Below are 21,004 nucleotides of genomic sequence, written 5' to 3'. Positions count from 1 at the left end.
GGTTACCATCTTTACCAGGTTAATGACCTGTGCTTTGACTTACCTGTGAGGTTATCACAAGAGGAATTAATGTAAAATTGGGTTGAAATAATCTGCTAAGCAAACTGTCCAATGGAATAACTGCACTAATGCACTTCCCCTGTCCCTCCGCTAGTGTGTGTGTGTGCGCAGAACCTGCTTTAGGATACTTTTAAGGTTTGAAAAGTGATAAACTTTACAAAACTTTCTTCCAGGACTATTGGCTTGCTGACTGAATAATTTCTTATCTGATGGAGAAATTAAACTAATTTGTAAAATAGGAAATGCTTCGCATTCTCCAAGTCTATTTATAAATGAGTGACACATTCTGAAACATAAAGCTTATATTTCCCTTTTATGAAACTATTTCCGAAGCTTATAGCAAAACACCATCTCTTATATTTTTGTGACAATGTAACAACAGCTGGAAAGTGGTGGAAATGGCATGAAAATTGACAAACGTGCTTAATTTTAACTTTGAATGCACTGTATATGACCCTGCATTAAACATGCTGTTGAGAGCATTGAGACAAAGCAGCTGTAAAAATTACATTTAAGTACTCTCCTGTCGAGAAGCTATCCCCAAATGTTTAGAGTGATAATCAGTATCTCTTAACACCGAATATCAAAATATAGTCATTTACTATCATATTTCTATACGTGAAGAGTTAATCTAATCAGAGCCAGTAATCGGGCAGCATAATGTTTGAATGAAATCTAACAGTGCTTATAATTTGCTGTGTGCAGGAAGTTACGACCAGAGACGGAGACAGGGCTCAACTCTAACTCGTGTTTGTGTTGTATTTTGAGAGGATGGCACTTAGGAAGAAAAAGGTCTAATGTGTACAAAATAATGATGAGAGCACAAAGTTGCTCCGTGCAAGAAAACAAACAGCCCAATTTAAACCAACGCATCGTGTTGTGTTTTAAAACCGATCAAATAAAATTGGTATCATTCTGGAAACAGTGTTGAGGACCAGATATCAATAGCAATATTGATATTTTCATTTAAAAAAACAGCCTTAATCATCTAAGTGAGCAAAAAAAACAGCTGGTTTATTTCATTGAAACAGTGAAGTTGTAAAAGAGCATGTTTGTATTTGCTGGAGTCTTGTCTGGCTGTTCATCTGCCAGTGTTTGCCTGAATGACCTCAACTGTGCTCAGAGACAGTGATGGTGCTTTGCTGCCCTCTGCTGGAGATTTCAATGTCTGCTGTAAACCTGTTCCTCTGAAGTGAGACAGAAGTACTGTATGAGGGCAGAAATCAAAAACTCCAGAACTTAAAGTTCTAATTTCTGTTTTTGCTTTAGTTTATTTTTCCTTGAATTGAAAATGAGATACACGTTATGTTTTTTAAGACCTGAGATTACGAGTCTGACGTTCATAACTGCAGATTCCCAGCATACCCTTAATGCAACATATTAGGTTTTCATATGTTTTTTGGTTTTTTTTTTAGCATGATACTTACCAATCAAAGTATATATTAGGTATAATATAAAAGAAAAAATGTTAACTTAAGTACAAAAGAAAGAAAACACAAAATAATTGAAGTTATAATTAGGACTGGGTCTTTTTTCTTATTTAAATCAACAAATTTATTGTTGGAAACATAACAGTGACTTTTTTTGCACAGCAGGTGTGGAGAAGGAGTAAAATATTCAACACACACACAAATACCAAAAACAATATCTGTTTGTTGGTTATCAGTGTCATATCCCAGGCTGTTTTATCTCCCTAAAGTACATCTTATCATGTAGTCCATGGTGAGTTCAGGTGAATTTCATCGAGTGATGTCCTCAAAACATGAAAAAGTTTGCCCTGTTACTGACATCGTCGACGTTCCTTGAACGCCTCATGTACACCGGATGTAGATTGTTTCAACTCTATATAACCACATTCCCTCGCGCTTTCTCTCTCTTCTTCGTCGTTCCCTTCAGCAGCGAGCAGGTAACACAGCCTCCTAAAATCCACTGTCATCTGCCGCTTTTATGCTACACCACTTTTTATAACATTGATTGTGCTTGACATCGGGATAAATGCGTTGTAAATGTTTGATTAATTCAGTGATTTTATAAAACCGAGCACAGATTAGTGACATGATTGGCGTTTTTGCTAGCTAGCTAGCTAGCTGGCGGAAGCCATGTTTCGCTGGAGACATGAGACATGAACTATGATTTAAAGGAAGAATATTCGAGTATAGTTCAGTCTGTTAATCCCACACGCGCTTGTTTTGCTTTTTAAACTGTTTAAGACAGTTAACGGATAAACATGTGTACAGTCGAGTAGTACAACACGCAGCGCATGCCACGGTGTATACCTGTGCTACGTCATCAGCTACGCCACTGACTTTGCTTGTATCGAGGCTCTTTCATGTCATTGATACTTTGTGTCTGTGCAGCACATTTGTAGAATCCTTAGACCACAGTTGAACTGTCTTCTGTCGAGAAATCAAATGTTGTGCTCGTTAGAGCTACATCACATGTGCATGACTGACTGTGGCTTAATTCATACATTAACCCTTCAAAAAGCACTTGCTGTGTCTTTGTCAGTGACTCGGTGAGTTGTCGTAGAAGGGAATATTGAGCTCATCACTGTGGGTGAGACGGCAGCGACACAGTGGCTGACTGATCTCAATCAGTGATGAGACAAATGTAACCTTCTCATTCAAGTCCATGAAATAAGTTAATGCTTCAACCTGTAGTCTGTCTGTCCTGTATGGTTTTAGGTGATAAACTACATTTGTTTTCGGGTTTTTTTTTATTGGCGTCAGGACTGAAACAACTTCCACTTTCTGTGTCTGCAGGTCCAACAGTGCGCTGACCTTTGGCCCAGGATCGCCTCCGCTGGCAACATTGCCTGAGCTGGACCGTGAACCGATTTTTCAATAAACTGTTGTTAAACAAAGTCACGTGTGTTAGTGGTCATTTATGTAACAAGATAATAATGTGACGTATGAGCTACAAGGATTTTGATATTTTGTGGAACTATTAGAGACATTACATTATGGAGACATAAATGAATGTCCTTGGCAGAGGTTTGTGCTTTCTTTTATTTTTATTTAATAGGTAATGACAATCTGACCAATTGCCTCAACTAGAGATTTGCTTTCCAGTAACATTTCTGCTAAACCTATAGTCATTGCAGACTGGGGAATTAGTTTGTATCACCTATTTTGCCGTATTGCAATTCTGTACTTTGACTTGTTCCAGTAAACCTACTTTGTTGAACAGAACACAGAAATACGGTGTCAGTGGAAGCACTGCTGGACACTTTAATGGATTCCGTTTGGTTGCCTCTGCCTCCACTTAATTCACTCTTGTATACAAACTACAGCAGCCTTTAACCTATGGTTATAAATGAGCACAAGTTACAATCTTTACCATGTTCATGACTTGTGGGTTTCCCCTGAAGTGACACAGAATTACTGTAAATGAGGGCAGAAATCAAAAACTCCAGAGCTTTAACGTCTTATTTCTGTGTTTGCTTTAGTTTATTTTGCCTTGAATTGCAAATGGGATACCGACATTTTAAACTTTTGACTTAAGACTGGGGATCGTGACTCTGATGTTCAGTGTGAGGTTTTTTATGTTTAAAAAAGTGTTGACAATACGATCCAAATAAAGTATTACGGTTAATTAAAATGATGTTTCATAGCCGTTTTTAGTGAGCTCAGAATTACCCAATTACCCAGAGTGATCTCGTCGACGTTCCTTGAACGCCTCACGCCCTCGCGCCGTAATCCGGATGTAGATTGGCTCAATTCCTCGCTTTCTTCATTCTCGTTCCTCTCTGCAGTAAACGGGTATGAGCTGCCTCCTAAAATCCACGTTCATCCGCCGTTTTTATGCCAGACCACTTTTTAAAACCGTGATTTTATAAAACGAAGTCCAGATTATTGACGATGGCGTGTTTTTGCTGGCTAGCTCGCTTCTAATTGGCAAGAATGGCTCTCCTCTGATTGGTTATTTGGTTTGGCCGTGAAACGTCATCCCTTCTAAACTGTGTAAGTAAACAGTGACAAGTGCAATATTCCAGGTTCACATGTTCATAGGCTGTTTAGATTAGTCCTAGATGTTTGAGTGAGTCTTGTGATGAGAGAGTGAGACATATTGGGCTCGTGGGTGGTGCAGATGTGTGTGTGTGTGTTAGACTAACCCGCAGACACTGAGGGTAAATGGACTGAACAGTAACTGACAGCCACACAGTAACGTGGTGGTTAAAGGCCACTGTGTGATGCTGATGTGCTTGATCCGTGTCATCTTCTGTGGAAACAGTCTCTTCCCAAAAGCCTGAAGCAAGCCAGCATATTAGCCATTTCAAGGTAAGTAACAAACAATGTTAGTGCGTCAACATGAACTGTATGTTCAACATTACCAGTGATTATTGTGTGTGTGTGTGTGTGTGTGTGTGTGCAGCCATGGAGGTTAAGTGTCGCTGGTGTCATATTTGTGCAAAGGAGAACTTGGAGAACATCATCCCGGATCATCTCCAGGTTTGTATTAGGTACAGATCAACAGACCGGGAGCACAGCTCCAGTAATACATGGTGTTGGCGCAGGTATCGAGAGGTGTTGAATGGTTTAGGCTTACAGTAACTTTTGGAATAATATGTTTGATTTACTAACATACTTTATTTATCTAAACAGCAACTTCTGCCCGAGGGGCACTGCCATTTTATCTGCACCTACAAGCCAGTGGAGAGGGCTTTTACAGCCTGTATAAAACTTCAACTTGCCACCAGAGAGGAGGCAGAAGCCTGGTTGGAGGACTTTCAACGGTCCTCAAGAGTGACCTTGACGGTGGACAAAACCTATCCTATCACCAAGGATACAGTTCGGCGAAACAGCTATCGAGTAAGATTTACAGCAGGCGTGTTTCTCGTTTTTGTAACTGTTGAAATAGTCAGAGCTTCAATGAAGCATTTCTATGTTCAAAGGTTGACATGAAATGCCAGCACAATACAAGGCAGACCCGCTCCTCGAAAACAAACACACACTGTCCTGCTGTGCTCTACCTCGTGCTGAAAAAGCACAGGCATAGCCAGAACAGGAAGTCCAGGTTGGCTATTACACGGAACAGATTAACATTACGTGCTGTTTAATCCAGGTTACATGCTCATGTTTCCTTTCCATATTTTGTAGATCGAGTGATACTCATATTCAGGAGGGTTTGTTGTTGCATGTGACCGTCAAACATCACCACAACCACCCCCTTGGCTGTTCCGAGGCCAGAGAGACCGTGGAGAAGCTGGAGAAACTTTTTCAGAGTCGGCAATCACCGTCCTCAGCCCGAAACGCCCTGAAATATGAACTCCAGGAGGAGCAGGGCGATTCATACGTGTGTGCCTCCATTTGTCCTGACGTCCAATTTGGCTCTGGAGCTGCAGAAGTGTCATCTCGAAGTGAGTCGGTGGCTGAGCATCTCAAAGGTCGTCTCAGATCCATGTTTGATGACCTCGTGGACAAGCTCGAAAAGGATCTGACCTTTCGAGCCCCGATAGAATCTCTTGTGTCGTCCTACGAGAACATTCATACTGACAGCGGCCTGATCTCAGCACTGTCTATGTTTGGGAAGAGGAGGAGTGCTGCTGCCGCTGCTGCTGCTGCTGATGATGATGATGATGCTGCTGCTGCTGATGATGCTGCTGCTGCTGACGCGAGTGACATCAAAATGCGGCCAAGAAAGAGTCTGGAAATGAGCGCACAAATAGGTGTGCGGTCGACAGCCGTCGCTTGCCGTAAGACTCCGCTGGGGGGCAGACGGGCGCTCATCACTGGTGGACCTCCAAAAAGAGCCCGGAGGGAACAACCATGAGCAGGTGAAAGAGGGGAGTGGTGCACTGCCAAGAAGAATGCTGTGTATATGAACCCTGAACTGACTGTGCTGAGAAAGCATCGAGACAAAGTGGCTGTAAAACTTTCAGTACTGTCCTGTCGAGAAGCCATTCTCAAACTTATAGTAGAGTGAAGTGATCATCGGTATCTCTTATGAATAATTTTCCAATCATCTTGCAGATGTTTCCAATCTAAAGAACACAGCAGGTTCCATAAACACAACTAACAAGATGTGTTCCACTTTTTAAAATAATTCCACAGGCTTTATATAATATATAGACTGTATATTAATATAGATTTTAAATATGGTTATTTGAAGCTTTATTACAAAACTGTAGTGTATTATTAATGAGCTCTCAAAGCTCACCTGCTTTTCTTTTGGAAATCACTGATGTAGAGACGTTTATGCGTTTTTAGATTCTCAGAACTCACAATCTCACCAAACAAGGCCAATTCTTGCATGTCATACCCATGACTCAGCAGTTTTGTGTGTTTGTATGTGTGTGAGTGTGAGAGAGCGTGTGTGTGTGTGTGTGTTACAGATGGAAAGCAGCAGGGTCATGGAAGAGAAATCAGGCTACCACCTGCACCAACACTCTTCCCCTTCATCACCTGTTTTCACCTCTTTGTTTCTCAGTCTGAACCTCAGGTTAACTGTGATGACATTTTAAAGTTTAAAGTGACAAATTTTATTTTATTTTCCTGGCAGAACAATTTCTATACTGAACAATACTTCATGCAAAGTCTTGATTGTGTATAATGACATGAAATGACAATAATCTTGGCTCTTGGAAAGTAAATAACGGTGAGTAAACATCAAACAGGTCATTTAAAACAGTCAGTATCAATATTTATCGAGATAAAAATCAGATATTAACGAGTGATCGTAAAGTTTGGGGAAATAATGCAGTTAATTGACATATTTATGGACAGAAAACAACGTGGAAACGATACATATTTGATACTGTGAGTGTGTTTAGGTATGCAGAAACTTTATATTGATATATTAATAAACTTCTGTTGTATTTCTATAGACGAAAACAATGATGTTATTGAACTAACGCAGAACAAAATACTGGAACGATAACATGGAGACATTTCCATCTATAATGTGGACACACGTGCGTCCATGTGACGAAGCAGCTCTGTCCTGTGCACACGATAAAATAATCCAAACTTTTAATCCAAACATATCTGGGAAGTGAACGCTCCCCATGCCAAAGTCCATAGAGAAATTAAGCGATGTTACATGACGCCACAAAGGTGAGGTCGATCCACGACTGCCCCCATCAGTGAGTTCAAAGGTGATGTTTTTTGACTTTGGTGTTTGAAACCAGTGTTCTGGGTTTATCTGAGTGGCACAAACTTGGCAAAAGAGGCAGCAGCTCGACCAGCAGCTTCTGTGTCATCACACGCTAAAAGTCAAGATTTCCTCTATGGAGTTTGGCGCAGTTTACAGTTCCATGGTGAAACGAAAGATATTGTAGATTTTATTTGGTGAGACTTTCATCCATTTATCATGGCAGACATGTTTTCAGTGTCTGTGTCTCAGCAACAATGAGTTAATACTTAATACAACTGAAGTACAACCTCAAGTGTCCGTTCAAAGGACCAGAGAGTAGAATTTAGAGCGTGTTTCCATCACCTCAGCACGGCACGGTTCAGTTTCCACTAGCATAGTTTAGTACCCGGTCTGATGAGGCGATACTATGCGTGACGTCGTCAGACTGCCGGCCACTGATTGGTCCGCATGCCGTCACAGGAAGAGACGTGCGACACAAGAATCAAGCCAAGCAATGCCCAACTGTAGATGAGTTAACTTGGACTTAACGATCCTAAAAATGTGGGTTCATCTCCAACAATTATCTCAACATTTAACAGTGTGGTGTGTTTAGCGACAGCACTGCTGATCGCGAGCGGCATCACAATCCTTGCTGCTGTGTTTCAGTCTGTGCTCCGGTCATGGAGGAAGTACTGAACAAATATTTGAATGAACTGATTCTAACGATTCAGTGACACTGAAAACAGCTGCTTTATAAGTCACTCGTCACTCGTTTGTGTGTCGCGTGTAAAACAAAGTCACCGCAGTTTCATGCAGCCGTGCAGTGATGACTCCGCCCACGTTGAGTCGGCACTATTTTGTAGTGGAAAACCAACTAAACCGCTCCGTGCCGTGCCGAGACGAGACGAGGCGAGCTGGGACCATATAATAGGTGAAGTCTCACATTGCAACCCAACTGAATAAAGACTATACCAAGAGCCGGAGTTTGATTTGTCCCTCCTGGGATACTGTACAAGCATCAAGGTACAACATGGCAGGCTCCATGGTGGAGGACACACTAGTCTTTCATTCACATTCTATATTAATATCATCTTAACATATTAAAGGAATGAACCAGGGCGTAATTTCCTGAATAAAAACAAGGAAAACATCGTTATAAATATTCAATTTCTGTTGACATTTGTGTTGAAGTCCGACACACTGGACCTTTAAATGTGCAGGTGGAGGAACACGACACAGAGACTCAGCTAAACCCAAACAGATATAGTTAGTTTTTGTCCGTCAGAGTCCACTTCATGGTATTTCATCCAGCCTGGAAATGGCCGGTCTCCCCCCTCTGCCCGTGACCTCCTCATCTCTGGACAGCTTCGTGCGAGCGTCAGGTGTCGGGCCGGGCTGCAGACGCGGCTCGCAGGTGGCGTGGGGGTGAGTGTGCCACGTCCCGTCCCTGTAGGTGCAGTAGCAAACTGTTTCCTCGTCCATGTCCACGCGCTCTCCTGCTGGGATCACCCTGCTCCCAGCGAAGCAGTTAGGACCTGGAGGTTGAGAGTTGATGAGATGATCATTTGAATCAGGTGTGTTGGTGAGGATTGGGAAATACTAGGCCTTAGAAGAGACCGGGTGATGTTTCTGTAGTGTGTGTTCTGAGTTCTGTGGCCACAAACACCAGTTTGCAGCTACATTGCAGTGTTCATGTGGTTTGTCGGCTTTTTGTTGTTGTTGATGTTGTTGTTGACTGAACACCAACTTCTCCAACGTTCTTACCCGGGAACCAGATGAGAAACCCCGAGCTTCACTGGTAAGACACAGTGTCATGTTATCACATCCTGGTATCAGTTTCCAAACATTTGACAGGTTTTATTGTCATGGAAACAAATTGTCGTGATTCTCTAAAGAGGATCTTATTAGGAACCATGTGATTGAAGTAATATTCCATTAAGTATTTCACCAAACACTAGGAACTGTTTATGTGGTGATTCTCTCTCATATTTTAAATCTATAACACAGTGGTAATTAAAATAAAGCTTGTAAGTGAGCATTGCCTCAGGTTTCTGGATATTTTTGAAAATGATACCTGTCTTTGAACTGTATCTGTGTTGGCTTGTTGTATATACTGTATGTTGTTTTTTAAGTAAAGCAAAGTGAAATGACTGCAAATGTGCCAGCCAGCCTCTGGTATCATGTGTGTCCCTCCCTCACTCACAGATGGAGGTTCCTTCACTTGGCAGCGCCCCCTGAAACATTTACCAGTGCCACAGTGGGAGGACAGGAAGTGCAGTTCATCTGATGCCAGAGCCAAAAAAAAACCCACAGCTGACATGAGCAAATTGGGTTGAAGCAGGAAAAAGAAATGACGCATCAGAGCAAAACCATCTGTCCCGTAATTATTGCCCCTGCTGTTCCTGTATTACACACACACACACACACACACACATGCAAATCCCACCAGTGTTAGAGATGGACTTTAATGCCTGTGGCATGAAAAGCATGTGACATAACTGCTGCTGATGTCACACACCAACACTGTGTGTGTGTGTGTGTGTGTGTGTGTGTCATGATTAATCATGTGTTCTCCTCTGAATGGAGAATGAAACTATTAACTCCTCAGGAGAATGTTGTAGGCGTACGTACGTTATAGATCGATGAGAAGTAGAAGAAGCTGATTTTCCCATAGACTTCCATTCAAACCCGTGGAGTCGCCCCCTGGTGGCTTACTGCTAGCCTATTTCCTAGGCTTCAGTCCATGGCTGTATCTTTCATCTGAATACAGGCTCTTCCAGGCAACACTATCAGACCATGGCAGCCCATGGTCAAGAGGAAAGGAATTGGGCTTGTAATCATAAGGTCGCTGCTCATTAAGGGCTGAGGTGCCCCTGAGCAAGGCACCCAATCCCCCCCATGCTCCTCAGCAGGTCAAATTCACTATCACTAATTGGTGTGTGCGTGCAAAAATAATTAATTCTAATTCTAATACTATTCCAGACGTGACTGAGGGAGCGTCTGTGTGTATACAGCAGCAGCAAAGGGGCAGCTTTCACTCACACTTCAACCTGTTTGCAGTCGTCTCGCTTTACTAGTGCGATGTTGCTGTTGCCTCCATCTTTTCTTGACATTAAACGAATCACTTCCTGTGTGTGGCACGGGAATGTCGCTAGGCAACATGAGATGTAAACAACGCTACACTGAGAAACTCAGTGATGAGCTGATGTGAACACAGATCTGATGTGAACACAGATCTGATGTGAACTCAGAACTGATGTGAACTCAGAGATGATGTGAACTCAGAGCTGATGTGAACTCAGAGCTGATGTGAACTCAGAGATGATGTGAACACAGATCTGATGTGAACTCAGAGCTGATGTGAACACAGAGCTGATGTGAACACAGAGCTGATGTGAACTCAGAGCTGATGTGAACTCAGATCTGATGTGAACACAGATCTGATGTGAGCTCAGAACTGATGTGAACTCAGAGATGATGTGAACACAGATCTGATGTGAACACAGAACTGATGTGAACTCAGAGATGATGTGAACTCAGATCTGATGTGAACACAGATCTGATGTGAGCTCAGATCTGATGTGAACACAGAGCTGATGTGAACACAGAGCTGATGTGAACACAGAGCTGATGTGAACACAGATCTGATGTGAACTCAGAGCTGATGTGAACTCAGATCTGATGTGAACTCATTTGACAGTGGTCTGAGGTTATTTTAATTGTCATATTTTTAAAGCAGGACTATGCAGGATTTTTGCCCTAATTTAACCACTCCAGAATGATTGTGATGGTTAAATGTGTTAAATGTTGTTGTCTCTAAATGTGCGCTATCATAAAAATGTGTACTCTGAAACTGTAGTGGCAGATCTGTTGAGATCGACCAGACTTCCCCTTTAAGAGAAGCTCAGGAGGAGGATGAGCGTTAACACTGTGTCTCAGCATACATCACACCGTCACCAAAAATATCATCTGCTGTCGTCAGGGACCGTGAATCTGTCACAGATCAGAGTTCTTCACTCAGAAGACTCACCAGTCTTACAGATGGGGCAGCAGTGGTTGGGTTCGTACGTGGGGTTGACGCAGTGAGGGGCGGGGCAGTTGGAAATGCTGCAGTAAACCTCTCTGTTAGCTCCGCAGCGGCATCGCTCGCACCGCGACAACTGGAACACACAAAGCATGAGAAAGTGACACTAAACTGACTGGGCGGACTTTGACCGTGTAGGGGTCAAAGCTAAAAGCTCACTCGCATGTGAGACAGCGTAGACAATTAAAAAGACAACACAAGTCAAGGCCAAGGACCAAAGCTTTCAGGAAAAATTGCAATTAAATGACCAATTTATAAGAAATGATCATAAATTGCAATGTTTGCAGCAACAAGCCCAGAGTCGGCCTGAGGCAAAAACTTTTAAACCTGTTACAGAAATGTAAAAATATATTTAGAGAGTATCTAAATCATGTTGAGCTTCAGTTTTTTTAGGTTTTATTTTGGACTTGAAAAAGAACTTGTTATCAAGTTCACCACACACAATGATTCCCCTTCAATACCAAAGTGCAAATGAATACTAGGCTACTTGGGATTTTACTGCCCTAAACAAGAGTGACACAACTATCACAACCATCCACTCACACACCTATGGCCCATTTAGAGTGTCCAGTTTACCTAATCCCCATATTGCATGTTTTTAGGGGGTGGTAGGAAGCCGGAGAAGCTGCACTCACGGGGAGAACATGCAACTTATGTCCTTCATGACTGAATGTGAGGTTCTAGCTGTATGTCTGACTTGTAACTCCCCCAAAAACACCCACTGATATTTAGCAAAGAGAGAGACTGTTATTGTGTGAAAAACTCTAAACACAACAAGTTTCTCAATAACAACCTGTGTGGTGATATTAAACTAGAGATAAAGTAAAGTAAAGTAAACAGGTTTAATGACTTTGAGTTTTAAAACCTGGAACAGAATGAGCAAATGTTTAACTCCAAAATAAAACCAGATAACTTAATATAAACACTTACATATCTAAAGATATCTTTATGTTAAAATGTTAGACTATAAGCCGTTGTCCAGCTCACTTATGCCTCTGTTTAGTGGAGCTAGCAATCTAAGAATCATTTAGAATTGTAAAATTCTTTCATGGAGACCAAACCTGTTATGTAATATGTGTGGAAAAGTCCACACATGTACTTTTAATAGTAAGCTTCTGGAGATGTTTATTCCAGTTACAAAAGAGTCCACTTTGGACGCAGACTACGTCGAATTAGATTTCACCAGACACATGAAAGTTTACAAAACATCCTATGACGCGGTCATGACTGACTAACAGCATGAATAGACTCCACAGGGAAGATCACGTCAAGGTGTTTGATGTGCGTGAATCTGAGCTGAAGCTTTGTGACCCTGCGGACAGTGACGGTCAGGTCGCATCTCTCTCACCCTGAATTCCTCCAGGAGTCGGTACGTTTTGCCTCCGTAGACACAGACCCGGGCCATCGCCTCGCACACGGGACAGCACGCCTTATATCCGATCCGCGTGCACCGGGGGTTGATGCGCGGACACTTGGGTCGGACGCACACGGGACCGTCCACGGTGCACGTGCATGGGCACCCTGTGGGGCTCGGGTAATACACCTCTCCGATGCCGTAGACGAAACCGTGGTCGTCGATGCACCACTTCCCCCGGTAGTCGCCGAACTCGTAGTCCAAGTCCGTTTTGGATGAGTATTCCGCGGCTACCGCGAGCTCCGCGACGCGTCCCGGACCCAGCGGCGGCAGCAGCGGCAGCAGCAGGGACAGATGGACGAGGCAGCTGAGCGCACAGTGCCGGGGACTCATCCTCATCATGGTGACCAGGTTTCCCGGCACTGACACCGACACTGACCGTGTGAGCATCTGTTGCGCTCCGGCGAGCTTCTCCAAGCGCCGGTGACGCGCAGACTTCCGCGCGCGTCACTGACCTGCCGCTGCTGCTGCCGCTGCCGCTGCCGCTCCAATCAATCAGACAGTAATCTCTCGCGTTAACATGACAAATATATAAATAGAGAAAACAGTAAAGCAGATGAAAAAGGGGAGGGGTGAGCTGAGGAATCCTTGACTGGTTACAATTTGAGGTCATCAGAGGTCACCAGTTCTTATACACAAGTTGACCACTGTAGCAAAGAGGAAGCCAGAGTTTACAAAAACAAGGTCTTTATTTGTGTTGCAGCTGAAGTCGTCACAGGTCGTGTGTGTTGTGATCAAGTGAGAGTCAGATTTAGTTTATTTGGTTTAGCAGAAAGTGACGTACAAAAAGAGGTCATGTGATCGTAGCGTGATTGTCAGAGCCATTCCTGCTGGCGTCAGAGGATCAGGCCTGCCGTGTGACCATCTTCAACATCTCCAAGGCCATGGGTCCCTGGTCTGAAGGAATCTGTAGAAACAGGAGGAGAAGAATGTTGCTTTTCTTTCATCTTAAAGCTGCAGAACGTTTGGTGATTTTTGTTGATGTGATTATTCTGCCTCATGTTTGTAGGCTGTGTCCTTCATTTGAAAATGGGCTCTGTCAAGCAATACTATCAGACCCGACTGAGGGAGCGGACAAGATGAGTTTGTCATGTCAATCTGCTGAACGATAAGTTTTTAGAAGTGTGGGAAAGTTGCTATTCTAAGAAACCGAGACAGTCATGTGGAGCTGATCAGCATTGTGTAAACTCGTGTGACAATGGTTTGAATGGCATATGTTTGCATTTAAAAAAGTGACACATGCAGTTTTAAGTTACTTCTTAAACTTGTGACAAACTCATCACCAAGTATTTCATTTACCATGTGACCAGCTCTGAGGATCCAAAAGAAGGAGAAGTTCTTGTAGGTCTTGCAGAAAGCTCCGGTAACACCTGGGGAGGCGGGGTCATCCAGGGCGGTCCACTTCAGCTTGTTAAATCCAGGTAGCCCCTCCCACTTGAGACGCTTCACCCACAGCTCTTGGCCTGAGACGAGAAGCGCAGAGAAGCTCGACGCACTGAGGCCACGCGAGGGATCAGTGCTGGAGCTGAACGCGATACTCAACTTACCCATGGTGTCCACGATGAGGTCCAGCTGTCCATTGTAGACGGTGACGTTGACGCCAGCGGTCAGCAGTTGGTCCACTATGTCCACCACTGGTCTCATGAAGTCTCCTGCCATGTTACTGAACACTTCTTCTGCCTGGCCTGGACACACAGAGGGAACAGGAAGCCAGTTAAAGGAGGTTTTCAGCGTGTGATATACCACACATTATTCTAAGTGTATAATCGCTTTATCATTAAAAGAAATATTTAGGTTATCTTGTTCCACCGTGTTTCTACAGAAGCCCCCAGTGGACAGAAAAGAGGAGGAAACGGCACAGGACAGGAAGTTAGTCAGAGAGGTCAGCTGACTGTCAGCTAACGTGTGTGGAATACTGCGACGGACACACTACCTCCCCAGGTGACATTGCGAGGAATGATGGCCAGTTTCTTCCGGACGGGTCCGTTCATGAGCTCGCTCAGTGACTGGCTGTGGAGCGGACGGATGTGGCGACGCGTCTGCAGAGCTGGAGACGTGAGACAAAACTACATTCACACTTCATTTGTGATTTTCACTGAAGTGTAGTTTAGAGGTCGAATGATTGGGCAGGTTGATTTGCTTGTGTGTTTGTTTTCATATACACAAATAAAAGGCTGAGTTATTGAAGGAAGTGGCCTATTTCTATGCAAGTTTACACACGTTTGTTCTCAGTAACATAACAAACGCTGCCAAAATCACTAAAAAACTTGAAAAGTTAATTTAGCAACGTTGAGCTTTTTTGATGACCCACTTCATGTTTTTACTTTTTATCATTATTTTGTCAGGACGTGTCGCTCCACGCCTGGATGTGATGACATGATCTTACCAATGAAGTCCTCCCCTGCTGAAGAACTGCTCTTCTCATCTGGGTCCTGGGTGAGGATGTTGTAGAAGTTGACACCGTTGGTGTTCTGACGACGACAACAACAACAACAACAGCTATTAAACCACATGAACCACACAAGTTAGTGTCTCATCTTAAATATGTCATTACACTGCTTTTAGTTTTCTTTGCATTTTATTATAAATTATATTATTTTTAGTCCAATTATTTTTGAAAGTATAAATAAATAATCATGACCACATCAAATACTACTAATAATTTTAAGATTTCCATTTAATTCATACAGTTGCAGTGAAAAAGGACCCTGAATTTTATTTCTATGTAGTCGTATACACTACAGTTTCCTATAGACACTTGTGTACCCACCTGCTCCACCACAGTCTCAGCCACTGACCACAGCTCAGTCGCCTTCTCAAACTGCTGCTGCTCCACAGCTCGCTTCACGTCCTCTGCTGCACTGCTCACGTCCGCCAGGCCGTTATCGTCCAGCAGAGACTGAACAGCAGACGCGACACAGTGTCATCAAAAGCCAACATTCCCCACACTACTCATGGTGTGTCACTTACAGTGGTGTAGAGGTATGGTCCCCACGTCATGACTGAGTCTGTGGATGAAGCACAAGACTTTTTACATTTTAATCACATTAAGCAGTTTAAGGTGCTCCATATTCCAAATGTACACATATTGATCAGGTTTGTTATAAAATAAATAATACAGCTCGGCTCAGTCAGTGTCTGTGTTTACTCTGTCGTTTCCTTCCGTTTTCATCTTTGTCGTACTTCTGCTGTGAGACTGAAATGACTCGCTCTCCTCGTCAGTGTTTAAGTGGACTTCAAGTCCTTCATTTAGAAAACCATCAGTGTTTTTACTCTGTACTCTTTCCTCCACATTTCTAGATGGTCTGAATGTCGAGATGGAGACGACGCTGACTGAGGGACAGAAAAAGCAGAAGACCTCGCGTCACTGTCGTGGTCACTCGTGGCTTTGAAGAAGGTAAGAATGAGGTCATTCATTGCTGGAGCTGGAGTGGTCTTGACCTCTTGACCTCTAGTAACCCTGTTATCGACCGCTCTGCTGAGCCACTGTGTGATTAAAACACGATACGGTACAGATATAAAGACTAGAGGATACTGACCCAGTGGTGAAATCCACGAGTCTCCAAGTGCCACACCAGCAAAGTTGCATTTCACTGTTCCTTCTGCGATGGCCTGGACAGACAGAGACACCAAGTAACACAACTGTGTATGTTTCCCTCTGTGTAGTCATGGTGTGTGTGTGTGTCACGTCAATATTGTTGTTACGTTGTCGTCTCGTGAAAAAAATCGAATTAACAAAGTTCCATTTCGCTTCCTCTGCTTTCCTATTATATTATATTATATTATATTATATTATATTAACAATCTGTGCCATCGTTAATATGATCCACTGATAACACTGATCATGCTTTTCCTGACCTTGGTGAGCTCCTGTGAGATAGCAGCTGCCATCTTCCCTCCATATGACTCCGAGAAGATGTAGAAGGGGATGCTCTGCAGCCAAGTAAACAATATATGGCATTAAGCCTGTATACAGTTTGTGGTCTTTAAAAGTTCTATCATTTACATACATTAAAAATAGCAAAACAGTCAGAACTTCAAGTGAGAAACACTAAAAAGGATTAGAATAAAATCTAAAAACTCCAAAAGATTTGAATAGTATTAAAATAACATAAATAATAAATCTAAAAACAAAATAGGGCAAGAATTGGCAATAAAATAACATTAAAAATATATTCAGTAAACATCTTTCACTAGTAAAGATGAGAAACATAAAAGGATTATTGCACAGATTTGAAAGTCACAGGTGAATAGAAATATGAACACAGGCGGTTTGTCTGTAACAAAGAGTCTGATGCTAACAAGGATGAAGAAGGACCTGCAGAATCTGCAGTGACTCGTCACACGTGGAAAACAACAAAAACACAAGACAATAGCTTTAACAGCCGTCTGTGATCGAGTGTGGCTCTGCCAGCGTCACCTTACCTGGAACTCAGGCTTCTCCAAGAAGAAGTTTCTGAGCAGCACCAGCATGTCTGAAGAAACCATGGCCACATTGGTAGCATAGCCATCAGGTGTGTCAGTGTAGCTGAAGCCGGTGCCCACTGGGTTATCTACAAATAACACACTGGCTGCCTGCACCTGAGACACAGGACACACACACACAATTACTAAAGACAATATTTCTTTAGAAGATGTGTTTTAAATGCACAGTCATTTTCAAATCAACGCAGTGACAGAACAGTGTTGTGAAGCAGCGTGGAATCATGGGAAGTGCGTCTGGAGAGAGAGAGAGAGAGTGTAGTTCCTTCTTCAAATTGGTTGCACATTTGCATTAACAGTCATATAAATACAACAGAGGTGCTGAAACCTCTAAAAACAAGTCAACTAAATCAGTCTTAATATCCTTTTCAATTGAATTTCAAAACACAAAACTCTTAAAAAGACACCTCTGGATAATCCATACTCCATGAGAATGAAGTGTCCAAATCTATTCCATCACTAAACAGCTGGAACAGTGCAAACATCTTACCCAGCTCGTCTTTCTGGGCTCGAGGTCCCTGTTCAACGGTCCAATCTCCTCAAAGTTCCCAAAGCCACTTCCTGATCCACCGGGTCCACCCTGAAGACACATGGACATAACGAAGGCCATGAAGTGTTTTAAAGCGGATTGTAACCAAACTTTAACATGGTTTGTTTATAGTGATTTATTTATCTGTCAATCAAGTCTATCCTGATAACACGTTTGACTAACACATGACTCAGGTTGAGTATTTTTGGAGTGATGACTCCAGATCACTCCGAGACCTCCTTCCTCTTCTGCAGTTAAAAAAAGAGGCACCGTCGCTGTTAGTCATTCAGCGTCAACACCAAATGCTTTTTTTAAAACCTGATTTATATTCATCACTTGTGAGCATCACTAGAAACAAGGCCTGACGAGTGTTTTGAATCAGATTTAAAAAAGCTGAAGCAGCAGTTAGTGGAGACACACTAACAAACAACATTTCCCATAATGCAACTAACTGTCAGTTTACGACACTGGCTTTGTTTGATTATCAAACAATTACTAAACTAATTGTCAACTATTTAGATGATCGATTACTCACCTGTTCAAACAGGTTTTCTGATTTTTTTAAATTTGAATATTTTCTGGTTTATTTGCGCACATAACAAAAATAAAATCATTCAAACTGAATCACATTGGTTTGTGGACTAAAACAAGACATTTGAGCATTGTGAAAAACATTAAATCAACAGTTTTGAGCATTTTCTGGACCAAACATTTACTCAAATTACAGAGAAAATAATCGTTCTACAAGTTACTAATTAATAGATTGAGAAGACAACAGGCAGGTAAAATAATGACGTAAAACACCGAGTATGTCACTTGTTTCTGGTCACGAACCATTTGGTCTGAATGTGGACATTTTGGTTGAGTGGAAACAATAAAAGCTGCTTTACTAAACAACAAAGAAACACACTGAACATGGATCAGTGGATGTTATCGTGTCCTACCTGCAGCCACATGACCAGAGGCAGGTCCATGAATCCAGCAGAAGGACTGTCAGCGTAGTAAAGCCACCAGAACATGTGGGCGCCGTCTCTCACCTCCACATAGTTCCAGGCTTCTTTGCCCGTCACAGGACTGAGGAGCCCTAACAAAAAGAAGAATAAAGAATCAGTTACATCATTCCTCAAATAACAGTCCTAATACTGAAAGGAACAAACCAATATCATGTGTCCATATCAGAGGCAAACTCCAGAGTTTTCAGTCTCACAACAGCAGATCAAGTTCAGTCAGCGATGAATATTTTCACTGAAATGCACGTATGGCAAATAAAAGGTGCACAGATGCTTCAGTTTAGCAGAGCAAAGTGCAAATAAAGCTTCAATCTCAGTTCAGTGGAGCTCAAATATTAACGTATAACAGTGGGTAAAGTCACATGATTGCAGTTCATGTGAATGAATGAATGGTTACAAGACACTGCCGTGGAAACAAAAAACAGCATGTTGTGATGAACCGAACCAGACCTAGAAGCTAAAACTATGTGGAGTATTCCAGTCTTAGTTACTTTATGAAACTGCAATTGCAAATTCCCCTTTGTGGTACTAATAAAGGATTCTCTTCTCTTATGTAGACGGTAAAAAAAACTAAACAGAATACTTTTACGTTCAAGTTGCTTATAACAATTATTGGCTGCAGAGTAAATGACTGTAAAGCAGAGTCTGCACTTAAAGGTTTCCTGTGAAACCTGATGCAAAGATCCATCTGTGGACTAAATCATTTTTATTGTGCTGTTTTTTATAATCATATTGGAGTCTGTTGTTTTAATTATGTGGACCTTGAGTCCGTCAATGACGCTGAACTTGATTTATAAATCACATGCCTGTGGTGCTTTTGTGTGGGTCGGTGAATGATGAATGTTTTTTTGCAAACTCATACACGTTACATAAATGTAGATCGGATTTAATTCTAGTTTATATTTTCTGTACACGCGTGTTTTTGTGATGCACATATCTAAGGCTGATAGCTTTTTCCCCATCCATCTGATAAAAGTAAAACAGGAAAACTGTACACAAAGTTGATGAATCTAACATTTGTCGACCACAACTTCTGTCCGTTATGTCTGCACTGTGGTGCTCTTATATATTTTGAGTGTAAATAATAGTATATACTGAATCCAAGAGACATGTAATCAAAAAGAGCTTAAAACAGCATTAATCACATTTCCTACAGCAAACATTGGCAGATTGATTAAATAATAATAATAATGGCAGAGTGATTACTAAAAGTGGCAAAAATCAAGTTATTATATCAGTCTACCTCTATTAGTGACTCCTGTAAATGTGAATATCTTTTTCAGAATAATGTCAAATTACTATATTAATATAATTAGATATTCAGATTACTGGTGTTCATGTGAACACAGATTATAGTAGAGTTTAGATCTGATGATGACAGAGTGGTGTCCAGATGTTCATGTAATCTGATTAAAGACAGGAGGCTGCAGTGTGTGTGTGTGAGGATCTGATTAACTTCTTCCTCTTCCTCATCATCATCATCATCAGTAGCAGTGTTGGCTAATCAGAAGCTGTCAATCACGGGTTGTTCTCTCCACAGTGGGAGCTGTGTATCTGAAACTACAGTTTCCTCTTTCACCTCAGTCTCATGTTTCTCTACAGATTCCAGCTCCGATCTAAAAAGATGTAAATGTACTCGTATGTGAGTGAGTGAGTTTTAGTCTGTGGAGGAAGCGCATCGACGCGAGACACAGACCGTTTTGACAGATTCTGTCTCAGGAAACGTGACGTTTTTCACACTTGAATGAAGTAACTTATTCATGTAGTCTTACCTTTGTTGAAGACCGCGGTGAGTAAGAAGAGCAGCCTGCACCCTGACCCCAACAGACCCATTGTTTTGCTGAAGAGTGAACGCGTTGTTCGTCCGGCTCTACGCTCATTTATTGCAACCAGAAATCACGTGACCACATCCGGAGTCAGCTGACCTCTCTCTCTCTCGCTCTCCCCATAGTTTTGTAAGTTGGACCTGACAGTGTGTTTTAGTAGTATTGTGGAAGAGAGTTTACCAGAAAAGGGTTGATGTGGTTATGAATATGACGTTGTAATACTACTACTGTAATAATAATAATAATATACTACTACTATAAGTCCGACACTACTGTAACGTGCCTTCAAACTAACACATTGCAGTTTTTAAAAGGGATGATGTTCGACTCCACACCAAGAGGGGGCAGTGTTGTCAAAGCCAAGATGTGACTTCCTGTAAAGGACGTGACCTTCAAAATAAAAGCCCCCACCGTTTTAAAATATCTGTAAAATCATTTTGATCAACAATTTAAATCAGACTTGGTGACATTACAATACACTCATATGTCACATTTTACAATCGTTTTGCTTCAATAAATCTTTGA

At 42.1% G+C, this 21,004-nt stretch overlaps 3 protein-coding genes across 6 annotated transcripts; 1 reads left to right on the top strand and 2 right to left on the bottom strand.

Moving 5' to 3' along the window:
- Positions 1–1,903: 1,903 nt before the first annotated feature.
- Positions 1,904–6,160, top strand: si:dkey-75a21.2 (uncharacterized protein LOC794385 homolog). Of its 4 annotated transcripts, none has more exons than XM_044051172.1 (6): positions 1,904–1,966; positions 2,823–4,340; positions 4,435–4,511; positions 4,665–4,871; positions 4,955–5,076; positions 5,160–6,160. In XM_044051172.1, the coding sequence occupies exons 3-6, from the start codon at positions 4,437–4,439 to the stop codon at positions 5,830–5,832; spliced, it is 1,077 nt and encodes a 358-aa protein (XP_043907107.1). In that variant the 5' UTR covers positions 1,904–1,966; positions 2,823–4,340; positions 4,435–4,436; the 3' UTR covers positions 5,833–6,160. The 4 variants fall into 4 exon arrangements, with proteins under 4 accessions (XP_043907107.1, XP_043907105.1, XP_043907106.1 ...); XM_044051170.1 differs by having other exon boundaries at positions 1,928–3,821; positions 3,943–4,340; XM_044051171.1 differs by having other exon boundaries at positions 1,928–4,022; positions 4,294–4,340.
- A 2,150-nt stretch (positions 6,161–8,310) lies between these two features.
- Positions 8,311–13,087, bottom strand: si:dkey-283b1.7 (von Willebrand factor C domain-containing protein 2-like). Its single transcript, XM_044051482.1, has 3 exons — positions 12,567–13,087; positions 11,165–11,294; positions 8,311–8,669 (listed from the first exon to the last, which is right to left on the bottom strand). Exons 1-3 carry the CDS (start codon positions 13,020–13,022, stop codon positions 8,428–8,430), a joined length of 828 nt encoding a protein of 275 aa, XP_043907417.1. The 5' UTR covers positions 13,023–13,087; the 3' UTR covers positions 8,311–8,427.
- Positions 13,088–13,302: 215 nt separating this feature from the next.
- On the bottom strand, positions 13,303–20,568 carry scpep1 (serine carboxypeptidase 1). Its single transcript, XM_044050060.1, has 13 exons — positions 20,426–20,568; positions 18,588–18,727; positions 17,605–17,694; positions 17,058–17,213; positions 16,491–16,565; positions 16,172–16,244; positions 15,603–15,640; positions 15,403–15,531; positions 15,019–15,103; positions 14,566–14,679; positions 14,180–14,317; positions 13,932–14,095; positions 13,303–13,539 (listed from the first exon to the last, which is right to left on the bottom strand). Exons 1-13 carry the CDS (start codon positions 20,484–20,486, stop codon positions 13,477–13,479), a joined length of 1,326 nt encoding a protein of 441 aa, XP_043905995.1. The 5' UTR covers positions 20,487–20,568; the 3' UTR covers positions 13,303–13,476.
- Between the last annotated feature and the right edge of the window lie 436 nt (positions 20,569–21,004).

This window comes from Solea senegalensis, linkage group LG19 (genome assembly GCF_019176455.1).
Source record: "Solea senegalensis isolate Sse05_10M linkage group LG19, IFAPA_SoseM_1, whole genome shotgun sequence".
Classification (NCBI taxonomy): domain Eukaryota; kingdom Metazoa; phylum Chordata; class Actinopteri; order Pleuronectiformes; family Soleidae; genus Solea; species Solea senegalensis.
This window is presented reverse-complemented; position numbering and strand designations above follow the sequence as displayed.

What these genes read in the sequence shown, in the direction of transcription:
- si:dkey-75a21.2 (XM_044051172.1), top strand. Translation starts at nt 4,437, where the DNA reads ATGGAGGTTAAGTGTCGCTGGTGTCATATTTGTGCAAAGGAGAACTTG. An exon ending in TCATCCCGGATCATCTCCAG is followed by an intron (nt 4,512 to 4,664) that starts GTTTGTATTAGG and finishes TTATCTAAACAG; the next exon opens with CAACTTCTGCCCGAGGGGCA. An exon ending in TTCGGCGAAACAGCTATCGA is followed by an intron (nt 4,872 to 4,954) that starts GTAAGATTTACA and finishes CTATGTTCAAAG; the next exon opens with GTTGACATGAAATGCCAGCA.
- si:dkey-283b1.7 (XM_044051482.1), bottom strand. Translation starts at nt 13,022, where the DNA reads ATGCTCACACGGTCAGTGTCGGTGTCAGTGCCGGGAAACCTGGTCACC. An exon ending in GACTCCTGGAGGAATTCAGG is followed by an intron (nt 11,295 to 12,566) that starts GTGAGAGAGATG and finishes TGTGTGTTCCAG; the next exon opens with TTGTCGCGGTGCGAGCGATG. An exon ending in CTGCCCCATCTGTAAGACTG is followed by an intron (nt 8,670 to 11,164) that starts GTGAGTCTTCTG and finishes CTCAACCTCCAG; the next exon opens with GTCCTAACTGCTTCGCTGGG.
- scpep1 (XM_044050060.1), bottom strand. Translation starts at nt 20,486, where the DNA reads ATGGGTCTGTTGGGGTCAGGGTGCAGGCTGCTCTTCTTACTCACCGCG. An exon ending in TCGCAATGTCACCTGGGGAG is followed by an intron (nt 14,318 to 14,565) that starts GTAGTGTGTCCG and finishes CTGTGTGTCCAG; the next exon opens with GCCAGGCAGAAGAAGTGTTC. An exon ending in CCTCATCGTGGACACCATGG is followed by an intron (nt 14,096 to 14,179) that starts GTAAGTTGAGTA and finishes TTCTCGTCTCAG; the next exon opens with GCCAAGAGCTGTGGGTGAAG.